The 15,997-nt window shown below is 45.4% G+C and overlaps 1 protein-coding gene across 3 annotated transcripts in view; it reads left to right on the top strand.

Annotated features, from left to right (window-relative positions):
* igsf5b (immunoglobulin superfamily, member 5b) overlaps nucleotides 1–9,745 on the top strand; it is a 34,360-nt gene extending 24,615 nt beyond the window's left edge. For all 3 annotated transcript variants that reach the window (XM_077207618.1, XM_077207619.1, XM_077207620.1), the window contains exons 7-9: nucleotides 5,804–5,904; nucleotides 7,260–7,324; nucleotides 8,716–9,745. In XM_077207618.1, coding sequence (XP_077063733.1) covers nucleotides 5,804–5,904; nucleotides 7,260–7,324; nucleotides 8,716–8,823 — 274 coding nt within the window. In that variant the 3' untranslated portion in view covers nucleotides 8,824–9,745. The remainder of the gene's footprint in view (nucleotides 1–5,803; nucleotides 5,905–7,259; nucleotides 7,325–8,715) is intronic.
* Nucleotides 9,746–15,997: the final 6,252 nt, after the last annotated feature.

Below are 15,997 nucleotides of genomic sequence, written 5' to 3'. Positions count from 1 at the left end.
GTTACGTCGGATGACGACGAATGGGGTTACCAGTCTAATCACGCCACCTTCTCAGCTGTCTTCCAGTGCCCTGCGTAAATCGAGATCCCTGTCAGCCTGGACAAAGGACTCCATATAACACAGGAATACCAAGGTACACTGGGAAGCATATCCTAAGCTTAGGGGAAGTATGCAATTAATGCCAGCCCAGAGGGGGGGGACTTAGAGAATACACATATGACCCGAAGGAAGCATATGGAAAACACTGGGGTGTCCAGCCGCAGGTGGAATATTTCAACCCCAGGGGTGGCAAGGTGGCTTGCCAAGGGAAAGACACACGCTCAGAGAGGCTTACAGTGGAAATACACATGTGGGGGTCGCTCAGAGGAGGGACCATGCACACGGGGGGCACCTAGCCGACGCACAGGCAATAGACACTGGCGCCGACGTCAGGAGTGCTGGAGGAGCTCAGGGCTTTCGGAGAAGCTCACCTGAGGAAAGTATCGCACGTATCCAGTCCGTGGAGTGGAATGGCGAGCAAGCGAAGACACCTGAGCGGGTCCGGTACTAGCTGGTTGAAGCGAGTACACGAGAGGACACAGGCTCCACTCGGAGATTATAGAATCTGGCGAATGTGTTAGGTGTCGCCCAGCCTGCAGCTCTGCAGATGTCTGTTAGCGAGGCGCCATGCGCTAGAGCCCAAGAGGACGCCACACTCCGGGTGGAGTGGGCAGTCACACCAAGGGGGCACGGTCGACCTTGCTGCTGGTAAGCCAAAGCAATGGTGTCCACTATCCAGTGAGACAACCTTTGCTTGGAGAGAGCCTTTCCCTTCAGCTTCCCACCATAACAGACAAAGAGCTGGTCTGAGGTCCTGAAACACTGCGTTCTGTCTACATAGGCGCGGAGAGCGCGTACTGGACAGAGCAGTGCCAAGGCTGGGTCTGCCTCCTCCGAGGGCAGCGCTTGCAGGTTCACCACCTGGTCGCGAAAGGGAGTGGTAGGAACCTTGGGCACATATCCAGGCCGGGGTCTCAGGATCACGTGAGAGGAAGCCGGCCCAAATTCCAGGCACGCTTCGTCAACGGAGAATGCGTGCAGGTCCCCAACCCTCTTGATGGAGGCCAGTGCAACCAGGAGCGCTGTCTTCATAGACAGGAACTTAAGCTCGACTGATTGCAGGGGCTCAAAGGGAGCACTCTTCAGGGCAGTTAGAACCACTGAGAGGTCCCAAGAGGGAACGAGAGGAGGACGAGGAGGATTTAGTCTCCTCGCTCCTCTCAGGAACCTGATGATCAGGTCGTGCTTCCCTACCGACTTACCTTCGATGAGGTCATGATGTGCGGCAATGGCGGCAACATAGACCTTCAGGGTGGAGGGAGACAGCCTTCGCTCCAGCCCCTGTTGAAGGAAGGAATGCAAAACACTGATCGAGCATCTCCGGGGGTCTTCTCGGTGAGAAGAGCACCAGTTGACGAAGAGGTTCCACTTCAACGCATAGACGTGTCTCGTGGACGACGCTCTAGCGGAAGTGATGGTAGCCACCACCGCTCGTGGTAGGGTACTCAAACCTGCCTCGTCCCATCCAGGAGCCACACGTGGAGGTTCCAAAGATCGGGACGAGGGTGCCATAGGGTGCCCCGTCCCTGAGAAAGAAGGTTCTTCCTCAGAGGGATCGGCCAGGGAGTTGCTGTCGCGAGGAGTACTAGTTCGGGGAACCAGGTCCGGTTGGGCCAGTAAGGGGCAACCAGAATGACCTGCTCCTCGTCCTCCCTGACCTTGCGCAAAGTGTGCGCAAGAAGGCTCACTGGGGGAAACGCATACTTGCGGCCCTGCGGCCAGCTGTGCGCCAGAGCATCCGTGCCGAGCGTGCCCTCGGTCAGGGAATAGAACTGGGCGCAATGGGTCGAGTCGTGAGAGGCAAACAGATCTATCTGCGCGTCCCCGAACTGGTCCCAAATCAGCTGAACCGACTGGGGATGGAGTCGCCATTCTCCAGGGAGGGGCTGAAGCCGTGAGAGCTCGTCGGCTGCACAGTTCAGCGCTCCGGGAATGAAGATGGCTCGAAGCGACCTCAGATGCTTCTGACTCCATAGGAGGAGGTGGCGAGCGAGTTGTGACATACGGCGGGAGCGTAGACCACCTTGATGGTTGATGTACGCTACAGTGGCGGTATTGTCTGAGCGGACTAGTACGTGTTGACCCCTGAGCAACGCCCGGAAGCGGTGCAGGGCAAGGCGTACTGCCAACAACTCGAGGCAATTGACATGCCACAGCCGCTGGGGTCCTGTCCAGGAGCCCGCAGCAGCATGTCCATTGCACATGGCGCCCCAGCCCGTGGTGGAGGCATCTGTTGAGACAACAACATGCCGGGAAGCTCGTGCCAGGGGGACACCGGCCCTGAGAAAATCGAGGTTCGACCACGGGGTGAAGAACTGACGGCAGGTCGGAGTAACTGGTACTCGGAACGTGCCGTGTTGCCATGCCCACCTCGGGACTCGGTCGCGAAGCCAAAGCTGAAGCGGTCTCATATGAAGCAATCCGAGCGGCGTGACCGCGGCTGCAGATGCCATATGCCCCAGGAGCCTCTGAAAAAGTTTCAGTGGAACCGCACTCTTGCCCTCGAATTGTCTTAGGCAAGTCAGCAGTGACTGCGCGCGCTCGCTCGTAAGCTGCGCGGACATGGCGACCGAGTCGATGTCCATACCGAGAAAAGAGATCCTCTGCACGGGGCAAAGTTTGCTCTTCTCCCAGTTGACCCGAAGGCCCAGACGGGCTAGGTGCCGGAGCACTAGGTCCCTGTGTTCGCAAACCTGATCTCGAGAGTGAGCTAGGATCAGCCAGTCGTCGATATAACTCAGGATGCAAACCCCTTGCTCTCGAAGGGGAACAAGGGCCGCCTCGACGACCTTCGTGAAGATGCGAGGAGACAGGGCTAGCCCGAAAGGGAGAACCGCGTACTGGTATGCCTGCCCCTCGAAAGCAAACCGGAGGAACGGTCTGTGTCGAGGAAGAATGGAGACATGAAAGTAGGCGTCCTTCAGGTCGATCGCTGCAAACCAATCCTGGGGCCGTATGCATTCGAAAACGCGTTTGGCGGTGAGCATCTTGAACGGCATCCGGTGAAGGGAGCGGTTCAGCACGCGCAAGTCCAGGATTGGCCGTAACCCACCGGTTTTCTTGGGGACAATGAAGTAGGAGCTGTAGAAGCCGGACCTCATCTCGGCTGGAGGGACAGTCTCGATTGCACCCTTCGCCAGCAGGGTGGCAATCTCTGCTCTCATGATAGGGGCATTGCCACCGACCAAAGTGGAGCGGACTCCCCTGAAGCGGGGAGGAGACCGTGCGAACTGAATCGCATAGCCGAGCCTGACGGTACGCGCGATCCAGTGGGACAGACGGGGAAGCTCTAGCCAGGCTCCCAGGAACTGAACCAACGGGATCATGCGAGCCACAGGCGTCCCCCCGGAGGGGCAGCGAGGCGGAGTAACTGGCCCAGATGTGGACGGCATAGCGGCCCGGAGAGGGGGCACAGTTAGCAACCGCACCCTGGCAGAGGGGGCCAGGGGAGGACCAGGCTGGTCGTCCCGCGGGGGCCTGCTCTGCCAGGGGTCTGGCGACAGAGGGGGACAGGGGCGAAGCGGTCCGTGGACGGCACGCCGTCTCAACCGCCTCTGGGACAGAGGGGGGCGAGGAGAGCACGGCTTGTGGGCGGCGCTCTGTGTCGCCCGAGAACTCTGTGAGCTCAGGGAAGAGGGGATTGTTTCTGTCTTTAACCACATTAGGGTGCTGCCCACCCGTGGGTGAGCAGCGGGGAGTGGAGAACAAAAGATTCTCCCCCGGCCCTCCACCGGGGGAAGGAGTGGTCCTGCTACCACCTCCTGAGAAACAATCATCATCCCTGAGTAGCCCGTCTCAAGGGCGCCGCTTGGCCCGGCGTTTAGCGGGGGGCGGGGCAGGAGAGGGCTGTGGCGCCTTCTTACGGCTTCCTCCGCGACCGGCCCTGGGTGGAGGCTGCTGCGTGGTCCGGGCGGGAGGGGCGGGAGCCGCAGGAGGGCGCCCTCGGCGGGAAACAGGTCGAGGCGTCTGCCCGGCCGGCAAGGTGGAGGCAGCAGCGGGCCGGCGGGGCAGAATGTGTTTGATGGCCTCGGTCTGTTTCTGGGCAGTTGAAAACTGTTGGGCAAAGTCTTCAACTGCACCGCCGAAGAGGCCGGCCTGGGACAAGGGGGCGTTAAGCAGACGGGTCCGCTCAGCGTCCCGCATGTCAGCCAGGTTCAGCCACAGATGTCGCTCCTGGACCACAGCTGTGGACATCACCAAACCCAGGGAGCGCGCGGTAACCTTCGTCGCCCGGAGAGCAAGGTCGGTCGCGGCGCGCAGCTCATCAAAGAGCCCTGGGTTTGTCCTACCCTCGTGCATGTCTCTGAGCATCTGGGCCTGGTAGACCTGCAGAGTGGCCATAGCATGCAGTGAAGCAGCCGCCTGTCCCGCCGCTCTGTAAGACTTCGCCACCAGGGTCTACGAAAATCTACAGGCTTTGGATGGGTGCTTAGGCTCGCCCCGAGAAGAAGCACTCTGAGGACATAGTTGCATGGCAACAGAGCGTTCAACCGGGGGAAGCCCAGTGTACCCACGGGCAGCTGCCTCATCGAGGGGAGGAAAGGCGGATGAGACCAGCGAGCGGTCCCGAGAAGACAGGGGGGTCTTCCAGGACTTCGAGATCTCATCATGCACATCCGGGAAGAAAGGTATTGGGGTTTGCCGAGGACGAGGGTCGGCGGCCTTACCCAAAAACCAATCGTCCAGCCGCGAGCGCTCAGGACAGGGTGGAGGCCTCCACTCAAGTCCGATGCTCGCGGCTGCCCGGGAAAGCATGGCCGTCATCTCCGGATCAGACTCGAGCACAGCCGTATGCACACCGGAAGGTGGCAGCTGTGACGAGCCCTCACTTCCAGAAGAGTCAAACCCGCCAAGTGATGCTGCAACAGACATGGCATCTTCCTCTGTAGCTTCAACTGAAGCACGCGGGCCACCAGAGGGTAGACCCGCGGGAATCAGCAGTTCACTAGCGGGCACCGTCATTGAAGAGGGGGGCTGGGGTCGCGGACACATAGTCGGCGCCTTGTTCCAGACCGTAACCCTCAGATCACCCTGGCCACCAGCCGCAGGACGGGGGGTGGATGAGGGGACTCTCACTCTTGCGAGTTCACCGAGTCTCGACCGTAATGACGCGATGGTCATGTTCCCACAGAGAGAACATGAGTCATCCACGAGCGCTGCTCTAGCATGATCAATGCCCAAACATACTATGCAACGCTCGTGCCCATCAGAGTCCGATACCAATCTGCCGCAACCAGAAGTACACGGGCGAGACATCTTTAAAAAGACGTGCCACGTGTAAGCTCTTTTAGTGAGAGAAAACTCAAGTGTTGAAGCACCCGGGGAGAAACGCACCGACTGGCAGACCACTGCAACAGATCAGCAGGAAGCACGCTCTCGCCGTAGATCGCCGTCACACCAACACTCGAGGTACTCGTTTGTAAAGCTGACAATTCAGAGATGGCTTGTGGAGAGAAGAATACACTTGGCTCCGAAGCGAAAACATATCTGCTTGCTGCCGGCTTCCTCCTTTTATACCCACGAGGTGGGGCGGAGTTACGCCATGCAAATTCCGCAGACCCATGGCATTTCTTTGCCATTGGCTCGTTTTGTAATACTCGAAGTTGATAGGCTTTCTAAGCGAAACCCCATTCGTCGTCATCCGACGTAACTCGGAGTGACAACGAAAGGGAACTGTTTATTCTATTGCATTTGTCCTTTCCAGCTCCTCTTCATGGACTGCCAATTTAAGCAGTGAGAGGAGGTCCGTTGCTGATGAAACTAGAGGAAAAGTGAACCCAGGATACAACGCTGAAGACGTAACAAGTAATAGCACCAAAATACAGAATCAACAGAATACCTTGATGTGTTAAACAATATTATATGGGGCGTGATTCCTGCTTTATTTAATATAATTTCAACCAAAACAAAAAAGTGAAAAAGGCCTTTGTTTCAATAATGGCTTTTTGCACTTAGTGCTAAAACATTACCAATATTTTGTGCAATTTTACTTACTGTGTAAATATATTGTTTTGTAGAAATAGGTAAAGTGGTTTTAGTGATTCAGGCTTATTATAGTTAAAGTGCCCCTCTTACGCTTTTTCGGATATTACCGTTCATGTAGTGTGTTAAATAGCAGTTTGTGAGAGTAAAAGTGCACGATAAATGGAGTTATTAGAAGACACAGTTTTACACTTTGCATGCACTTCCAAAAGATGAGTAATCTGGCTTGAATTGATACGGTAAAACTGATGCCATCATTACTCTTCGTTTCACTGTGTATCAAGTGCTGAGGAAGATCCAGAGCTGGAATTAGAATATTAAAATGTCCGTCTGGATTCTGACCAATCACAACAGACTGGGCCATCTGACCAATCAGAGCAGAGTAGACCAATCACAACAGACTGAATCATCTGACCAATCAGAGTAGACCAATCTCAACAGACTTGGAAATCTAACCAATCAGAGCAGAGTAGACCAATCACAACAGACTGGGCCATCTGACCAATCAGAGCAGACTAGACCAATCACAACTGACTGGGCCATCTGACCAATCAGAGCAGAGCAGGCTCTCAGAAAGGAGGGGTTTAGAGAGACCGAATCTTTGTTCAAACCATTTCAGACATTGTGAGAAAAGAGGTGATGCTGCAATATATTATGAGAAAATGAAAGTGACCTTGGATGCATGCAAACATATTGTAGGAGACAAAATTAGGAACCTTTAAAATAGTACAATACTGGCACTTTAACTAAAACTAAACCCATATAAAACATTTGTTGCTTGAAATTAATTGAATTTTAACCCCTTACATGTCACCCCCCCCCCCCCTTTTTTTTTTTTGAATAGACATGAAAATAATAAAATAATATATTTAGTTAGGTTTCTATACTTAAAACCAATGGCAAACAATCTGCCAGGGAAAAAAATACACTTCATTTTTTATTTTCATAAAGAGATATCTTCTTGTTTAAAGATTTATTATAAAGACCACAAAACAAGTTTTACTATCTTAAAATGTAGATATAATGTATATTGCTTTAGTTATTTTACTGGATAACAAAACAAGCATGTTTAATATGTATTTCTGTCCAGCAGTAAGAGCAAATTGAGCAGTGTAAGTTCTGTATGTAAGATTTTTGGGAATGTAAAGTCCCACACACAACTGCTCTTCACCCCGCAGGTTCAGGACACAGTGACCTCAGGAATAGAGCTAACATCCCGATAAACATCATCAGCTCTTCACGGGTAAGAGGAGAGAGAATTACAGCCTCTGCATTATTCAAAACCAGTGGGTTTTCTGACACCTCAGTGTAAAGTCTTCTGCCCCACACCTGGGGAAAACGCTGGTCTCTCTATTACTGCGTGAAGGAATATTCAACCAAACATTTAAATACTGTGTAAATGCTTTACATAGTCCTTTTTTATTTTTGAAAATACCTTTTATTTTTTGTTATTGAACTGTGGAGCAGCAATAAGCTATATATAAACTATTATGTTTAAAGTCCCCCTGTGGTGAAAATCTAGCTTTTAATGTTGTATATATGTCTATTTGGTGTTTTTAATTTGCTTTAAGACAAACCATGTGTAAATTCACAAGTTAACACCATTGCTGAGTATTTTCTCCTTAAAACTGCAGTGAATCAAAGACAGTCTCGAAAACACGGTTTGAAATCGCTGGTGTTTCTGACGTCACAAACTACCTTGTAACCAATCAGATCAACGTGTGATCGTCAACGAGTGGATCTCTGAGCTGAGTGAGTGAGTGGAGGCGGGGCTCATTTGCATATTCATAGAACCGCGTATACTAAATGAGACGAGGGTGTAGTTACATTCAAGCTATTTTAAGGCATTAAAAAAAATTGTTCAAGGAAAAACGTCTAAATGTCACATTTTCGTCATTACAGATAAAAATTATTAACAACAGGGGGACTTTAAATAATTCATAATGCAAATATTTCTGATTAATGCTAATTGGATGCTGGGTCATTTTCAAGAAACAACCTCTTTTATTTATTTATTTATTTTTTCAAAATGGTATCTTTTCAACTTTCAAGAAATTTTTTATTTACCTCAGGCTGAAACTACAAACGCCATGACAATAATAGACATTGGGGGGCACAATCTCGGAATGATACATTTCAGTAAATGCACAATTTTGGTTGAATTAGATTTATAAAAACAGGTTCACTTTTATTTTGATGGTCCCTTTAACACATTCTGTTGAGTAATGAGTAATGTTGCACCTACATGTCAACTAAATCTCAGAGTATTTGTAGACTGATAGGGTTTGGGTTACTAGAATAAGTTGACATGTAGTTGCAAAGTTATTTATAGTCAGTCTGTTGAAAGATCATCACAATAAAGAGTTTGCAGATATTAAGCAGACAGCCAGTCTCCTGATACTCTAATGAGAGTTAGTTGACATGTAGTTGCAAAGTTACTCATAGTCAACAGAATGTTCAAAAGGGACCATCAAAATATAGTGGCATAAAAACTTCTTATGAATGGGAACTTATGAATGAGCTGATATTCCAGTGTAAAACAAGCATTTACAATTAAATTTCAAGTTTTATTTAAAATTGATTTTGGATTAGTCAGTAAAAAAGGTTCATTCTCCAAAAATTGTTCCTCAACAGGTTCCTGATATTGTCATTTTCAGCTCTCACAATCAGAACAAGGAAGATGTTTCTAACTTGGGCTGCAATGGAGCCAAGAAGACAGTCCGTCAGGTCACCACTGTTTGACCTCAGGGTCAACCACAGATCGAAATAAAAACTGTTTACATGCTGCTGTTTTGGACCAGCTTTCTGTTCAGAGAGAAGCCAGAAATTCAATCTGACCTTATAGTTACTCTGAAGAAGTCATATTGCTGAAGATAAAGATTCACTGACTTGCGGTGATGTCAACTGCATGCAATCATTCAGTCGTACAACACCAAAAATGCATGTTTGTATTTTTACTTTAAAAATTCAAGTAATTATTTCGCTTTTGTGTTCCACCTTATTCAATTGGAATATTTTATAAACTATTTATACGGATCAATATTTTACACAATAAAGTACATCAGTATTGGTTTTGCCATTTTTTCGAAATAAAATAAGTGTTATACTGTCAGTATTCCAACAAAACAACAACAATGTTTTTCTCAGATGGTTGAGGGTTCAAATAAGGGAAATTTGCAAATTTCTCTCTCTTCATGATTTTCCGGCTGCTCGTCACTCATGGATGGCAACTGCTGAATAAATTAGGGACACCCTCAGTAGTCACACAAAGCTGTAGTGATATGAGAGGGCGATAACATAACCCTTTTGTTTTTGTTTGGGTCTCCAGACCAGTGTTATCTTTCCTAGACCTGCTTGTGTTACTGAGGTTTTCATTTGCCATTCACAAGTGGTGGATTGATGTCAGGGTCAAGCAGACTGTTTCTCTGGGGTGATTTACAGAGGCCACTTGTTTGTCTTTCAAAGACTTCTGCATCATTGCTTCTGAAGTCTGTTTCTCTTCTCTCTGCCGCTCTCCTTTTGTTTTTGGCATTTACTACAGAGGATGTCTTGATTGCCTCTCTGTTCTGAGAAAATGGTTTTGCAATGCAGTTTTTGAGACATTTTAGATAATAAATGCGGTGTTCTTCTACAAACCATTTGTAGACGTTCTTTTTGCAATTAATGAGGAAGTGTCATTTATTTCCTATTCCATTTTTATATGCAGTCATTTATAGAAGCTTGTTTCCACCACAGAATAAAACAGTTTAAAAGATAATTGCGACTTTTTGTGATCTTGCTAGTCTGACTTTAAATCACGCAATTGCGAGTTTATACAATGCAATTCTGATTTTATAACACAATTGCGACTTTATATCACGCAATTCTGACTTTATAACACAGTTGCTACTCGCAATTGCGTGTTATAAAGTCAGGATTGCGAGATGTAAACATGCGATTCTGAGAAAAAGTCAGAATTGTGAGATAAAAAGTCGCAATTATCTTTTTTATTTTTTATTTCTGGGGCGAAATCAAGCTTCCATAGCCATTTCTAAAAAAAAAAAAAAAAAAAACTTAAAAAAACTTTTTTCATCCTAAACAAAGGATTAAAATAAAAGACATTCATGATATCACAATTGCATAGAATTATTCCGTACACTAATGTACAGTGAATGTGTCTCAGAATCACATTTGTGTTATATCTGGCACCTACAGTGTATGCTGGCACTGGCTACAATCATGTAAATGAAAGCGTGCTATCATGAGCATAAATATTTATTCATGCACATTAGAGCCTAGCCACCACATAAAGGTTTTCGCCTCCAAACTATGATTCAGTCTTTATGTAATTGACCTCAGCTGAATGAACCCTTTTGGAATCAGTCAAAGTACTTTGAAACAATTGCAGCCTACTTTGTGCGGAGCGATTCGCTGCAATGCTGATGAATAACGTAACATGTCTTCTCTGTGATTGAAATGCAATCTACTCTAGTGCATCCTTACAACAGGGCATTTAAGTGCTTCCAAAGTCAGTTAGGTGCCACTGTATTAAGTGACTGGCTATCAAAGGGAATTGGAGACAGGAGCCCTTGACATGGCGCTGTTAGGATAATTAAGGCCAACCTAATTAGTAGATTTATGCCTCTTAAAAAACGATGAGTTGAGTAGGAAATGCAGAAAAGCTTTACATTTGAGATCTATAGTGTTCTCTTTTATGTGCAAACTCAGTGGAAGTGTGAGGAGCTCAGAGAATGTCCACTATGTGAATTCAAGCTAACAGCAGAACACTTGAAGCCTTGTTTTGCTTCCCAAAGCGAACAGCCCTGTCTTACTAAATACACTTCAAGTAACCCAGAGTTTCATCACAGTGAATGCGTACCGACAAATCCAGACCAACAGTAACTTTGCTGGAAGACAAAAGTTCTTCCATGAAGCTTGAGGTGTCAAACTCAACACATTTGCTTCAATTTCTCATGCAGTCTACAAAGTGTACACTCAGCATGTGACAAATAAAAATAGGCTTTGCCAAATAAATAATACAATGTTCCTGGGAGCCCAGTGTCCTGCAGAGTTTGGCTCTAACCTGCTCCTGCACACTGGTCTGGAAGCTTCAACTAGTAATCATGAAGATGTTAATTACCTGGTTCAGTTGTATTTAATTAAGATTTGAGCTAAAGGGTGTGTTCAAGCCATGTCGGAAATTACGTAATTATGAGAATTCGGGAATTTTCTACAAGAGTTTCGACTTGACTACTGCAAGAAAAACTCAAAATGTCAGCGCCTTGAGGAGTAAAATATAGTTAAGAACTTATATCTGATTGACTATTGTAATTTTAATGCAAGAATAATCTGAATAAAAATTAAAGACATACAATACAGTTTAATGTAGTTATAAGGCAAGTGCATAAAGACTGTTACTTGTCTCTTTTAGCCACTACTTGTCGGTTTAGCCAGTTTGTCTGCTTCCTGACCTGAGCCCCAGATTGTCATGTTTTGTCTCTAAGACTATGTGCCATATTACTAGAGAGAAGAGCAGCACCATCCCAGGAGGGATGAATACTATCTCTTTTCAACAGGTCAGGTTTGCCCGAAAATCTTTTCCAACTGTCAATGAGTTCTATATTATTTTGTGGACACCACTTAGACAACCAGCCATTGAGTGAACACAGTCTACTAACTATCTCATCACTCCTTCGAAAAGGAAGGGGGCCAGAGGAAATTACAGTGCCTGACATCGTACTTGCGAGTTCACACACCTCTTTAATGTTAATTTTGGTGATCTCCGACTGGTGAAGTCGAACATCATTAGTGCCAACGTGAATAATAATCTTAGAGAATTTGCGATTAGCATCAGCCAGCACTTTTAAATTTGCTTTGATGTCAGGGGCTCTGGCTCCCAGCAAACGTGACTATGGTGGCTGGTGTCTCTATGTTCATGTTCCGTGTAAATGTCCAGTGCCCACGTTTTTAGGGCACTGGACGGAACCAGGGAGTTCACATTGCTGGACAGAACCAGCGGAGGAGGAAGTGCCAAGGAACTGGATGAAACCAGAGAGTCTAATAAGCAAGAAGGAATCGGTAGAGAAGGAAGAACTGGGTGGGTGGGTTTAAGGGTGGGAACTAACTCCTAAGCCCCTTCCACACAGAGATTCCGGAAAATACACGGATAAAGTGACCCGGGATTTGACCCGGGTTCGTTTGATTTTGGTTCATTCACACTGCCAGGGATTTTCCGGAATCAGAGAGTGCGTTCACACACAACCCGTAAAAATCCCGTAAAGACACGTGACATCGATGTGACATGTAATGTCTCAGCAGTGTCTATAGTTTGCTTATGAGCTGCGATTTCTCTCTGGAGAAACCTCGTTGTGCATTTTTTTTCTCTGATTCGATCATAAACTAGCGCATCACGTACCGTTTCACTAGCCTGCTTTCACTTCACTTCAGCGTCATCATTATGACACGGCATTGATTACGGCTTTTGTTCACACAGCGCGCGTTCCAGAACAGATCCCGGCAATGTTACTAGGTCCCCAACCCGGCATCAATCCCGGCATCAATCCCGGGTCATGTTTGCGTTCACACAGAAGGCGTTCTGGCAACGCGCTGTGTGAAAGGTGCTCTAGTGGGACATGTCAATGAGCATTGACTCTGGGATGGACATGGCTACTGGCTTCAGGGTCCATGTCCATGTAATTCACGGTCCGAATTCTCTTCATCCTCACCCACTGTGAAAGGGAATCCACACTGAAGGAGTACTCAACTCCAAGGAGATCCCTAGAGGAGCAGGCAGGCCAATGCCTTTGTCTGTGCATTGATTCCAGCCAACGCTATCACAAGACCTCACTCGCACAAATTCATACAATTTGTCTAAACCCCAGTGATGGGTGGGTTTAGGGGCGGGGTCAGGCATAAGTCATTCGTACGAATTCATAAGAATTGGGCAACTCGTAAAATATGTACGATTTAGCAAAGATCGTACGAATTCGTACGAAAAAGCCACCTTGTAAAATATGTACGAATTGCCGTGATGTCAGGTTGGTCCAGCACGAAAAAACACAGAGAGGAAATCATTGTGGGTGACATGCGCAAGACTGGACACTGCGGTTCAAAAATTTGGGGTCTGAAAGAATTTTTATGTTTTTGAAAGAAGTCCTTATGCTCATCAGGGCTGCATTTATTGGATCAAAAATACAGTAAAAACAGTAAAATTGTGAAATAATATTACAATTTAAAATAGCTTTTTTCTATTTGAACAGATTTTAAAATATATCCCTTTGAGTCAAAGCTGAATTTTTAGCATCCTTACTCCAGTCTTCAGTGTCACATGATCCTTCAGAAATCATTATAATATGATGGTTTGCGGCTCAACAAAGCATATCTGATTGTTGTCAATGTTGGAAACAGTTGTGCTGCTTACTTGTGGAAACGTGATACACTTTTTTCAGGATTCAGGATGAATAAATTTTTTTTCTTTTCTTCTTGTTTTAAAAAATCTACTGACCCCAAACATTTGAATGGTAGTGTACTTATGTAGATAAACTTATGTTTATCTAAATGTAGATAAACATCTACAGAGAACACAACAGAAATAAACATATAATTTAAGGTAACAGAGATTGGTTTGGTTTTATAGTGGTTCTTGAATATATATATATATATATTTCTTTTTCCAGCTAAAGTTAGTTTTGATTGATTCACTTCCGTCTAAATGATCATTTGTTATTAAATTAGGGGCCGCTAAGACGACACCGTTCTCTCTAAACAGACTTTAACCGTGAACCTGTGATAGACGCTGATGGCGTTCACATGCGCATTAAGAATTGATTCTATAGTTATGTGCGTTTGAATAATTATGTGCGCAGGTTTGTAATTCCTTACAAACCATGCCTAAACAAACTACTTGTCTTATCTATACATTTTTATGCAGAATTTTATTTTATCTTATCACTTCGGGTAGGTACGCGAACCGAAAAATTCCACAAGGCTTTATCTGTAGAGTGGTATAGGGATCCTCCATAGGGAGAGGCTAGTTGGCACTTCAGCACTGCATTGTCATCGGGTCCAGGCGAAAGTCCTTCGTCAGATCTGGAAACGGCCTGGATCCGGCAGGCTGCGGGAAAAAAGTTAATGTCTTTTTCCCCTGCAGAATTCACGACAATGTTGCTGCAAATGGCCTTTAATTGAAAATCGTTATTTTATGTTGCACAAATATCTCTCATCACAATGCTCTGTTGACGGCGTCACATCTCATTTCCTGGGTGCCACTGGGATGTCACTATATATACATTCACAACAGTACAATAACAAGCAATTGCGCAGAAGTCAGCCAGTACATAGTACATCAATAATCCTTGAGCGAGAAGAAGGTGGAATTCACTAAAGTAAAATGTCTGAGTCTCACCCTGGGCAAAATGCTTTGAAACTAAATTAAAATGGTGAGAAGTCTATTGTGTCATCCCATCCGCCCGAAAAAAAGGAGGAGAAGAGAGTTAACATGGAACAACAAACTCATATACAATTGCTTTGGGCCATGAGCAGCCATGAAAAAAACAATTTTATTGTCCAGCAAGGATTTCACTCCGTTTCGTATTTATAATATGGGTTTGGGCAGTTATAAAAACGTAGGCTATAGTATGAAAGCAAAACTGACAAGTATACACACACAAGCTAAACTAAAACATAAGCATGAAAACAAGAGAGAAACAACCTTCCAGAGGAAAAAAAACTCTTTGGCTCCTTTTTTGGTCAAAGTAATACCATTGTTTTTACATATGATACTATCATATTCCATGGTACCTTAGAGTACGGTATGTGAATATAGTCATTCAGTACCATTATTGTACCATTGTATAACCATCAAACACCATCCGGGACAATCCCGCACCCTCAACCTCCGATATATGTGAGGTCATTAAAAAAGTGACACTGTTGATAGATCACCAATTCATCTAATTCAAAACTCATTCTAATAACGGATCATTTAGCAAAAAAAGCCTTGCCAGGCTTGTTCCGAGGGCAGTTTAACAGGGGCATTTCCATGTGCCGCTGCTCCCCATCTGTCAGAGCCGGGCTCAGATGGCAAACACAGCGGCAGACGGCAGGCCAAACGCAGCCTGTCACTTCAGCAAATAAGTCTCTCAACTCCTTTAGACGTCCCCTGAAATTCCCTGTCCTGATAAATGGGACTGTGTTCATTTTTGGCAGGCAGAGAGGTTGAAGTTGCAGTTACATAAAATTTAGCTGCGACAGCTTCTGCGATCTAATAGAATTTCGAGCAGATTGCACTTCTGATACATTTTTATGTCAGTTTAATGGTGTAGCTATAATGTCACTATTTATTGCCCCTATCAGCAATTAAATGTTCCTTGTGTGACTGAAAGCAAAACTATTTTATCATGCACCCCATTGGACATTTATTTTCAATAATTCAAATATAGTTTACTTTGATGAAACAGATATTAAGTCCTTTGGATTCAAATGTTTCAGTATTTACAAAAAAATATCAAGTACAACCTTGCAAAGAGAAGTGCGCTTAATTGTATTGAATGTGCTCTTGTGGTTAAATTCAAATCTTAAAAGTATATATATTTTTAAATTTTACTTGCAGATAATATAATATTAGAAATAAAAGGCACTTAAGTGTACTTACGAAGATAATTAACTCGCATAATGTTTCTTAAAGGGATGGTTCACCCAAAAATAAAAATTCTGTCATAATTTACTCACCTTCAAATTTCTTTCTTCTGCTAAACACAATATAACATAATTGTGAGATATTTAAGATATTTTGAAGAATGTTTATATCCAAACAGTTAATGGACCCTCATTGACTTCCATCGTATTTTTTCCATACTATTCAAGCTATTTTAAGGCATGAAGATTTTTTTTAATGAAAACAAAAACGTTTAAATATGTAATTTTGGTGATCACAGAT

This window comes from Siphateles boraxobius, unplaced genomic scaffold (genome assembly GCF_051911475.1).
Source record: "Siphateles boraxobius isolate OS27281-9 unplaced genomic scaffold, OSU_SipBor_1 6, whole genome shotgun sequence".
NCBI lineage: Eukaryota > Metazoa > Chordata > Actinopteri > Cypriniformes > Leuciscidae > Siphateles > Siphateles boraxobius.
Note: the sequence above shows the minus strand (reverse complement) of the source record. Positions and strands in the feature narration are given on the sequence as shown.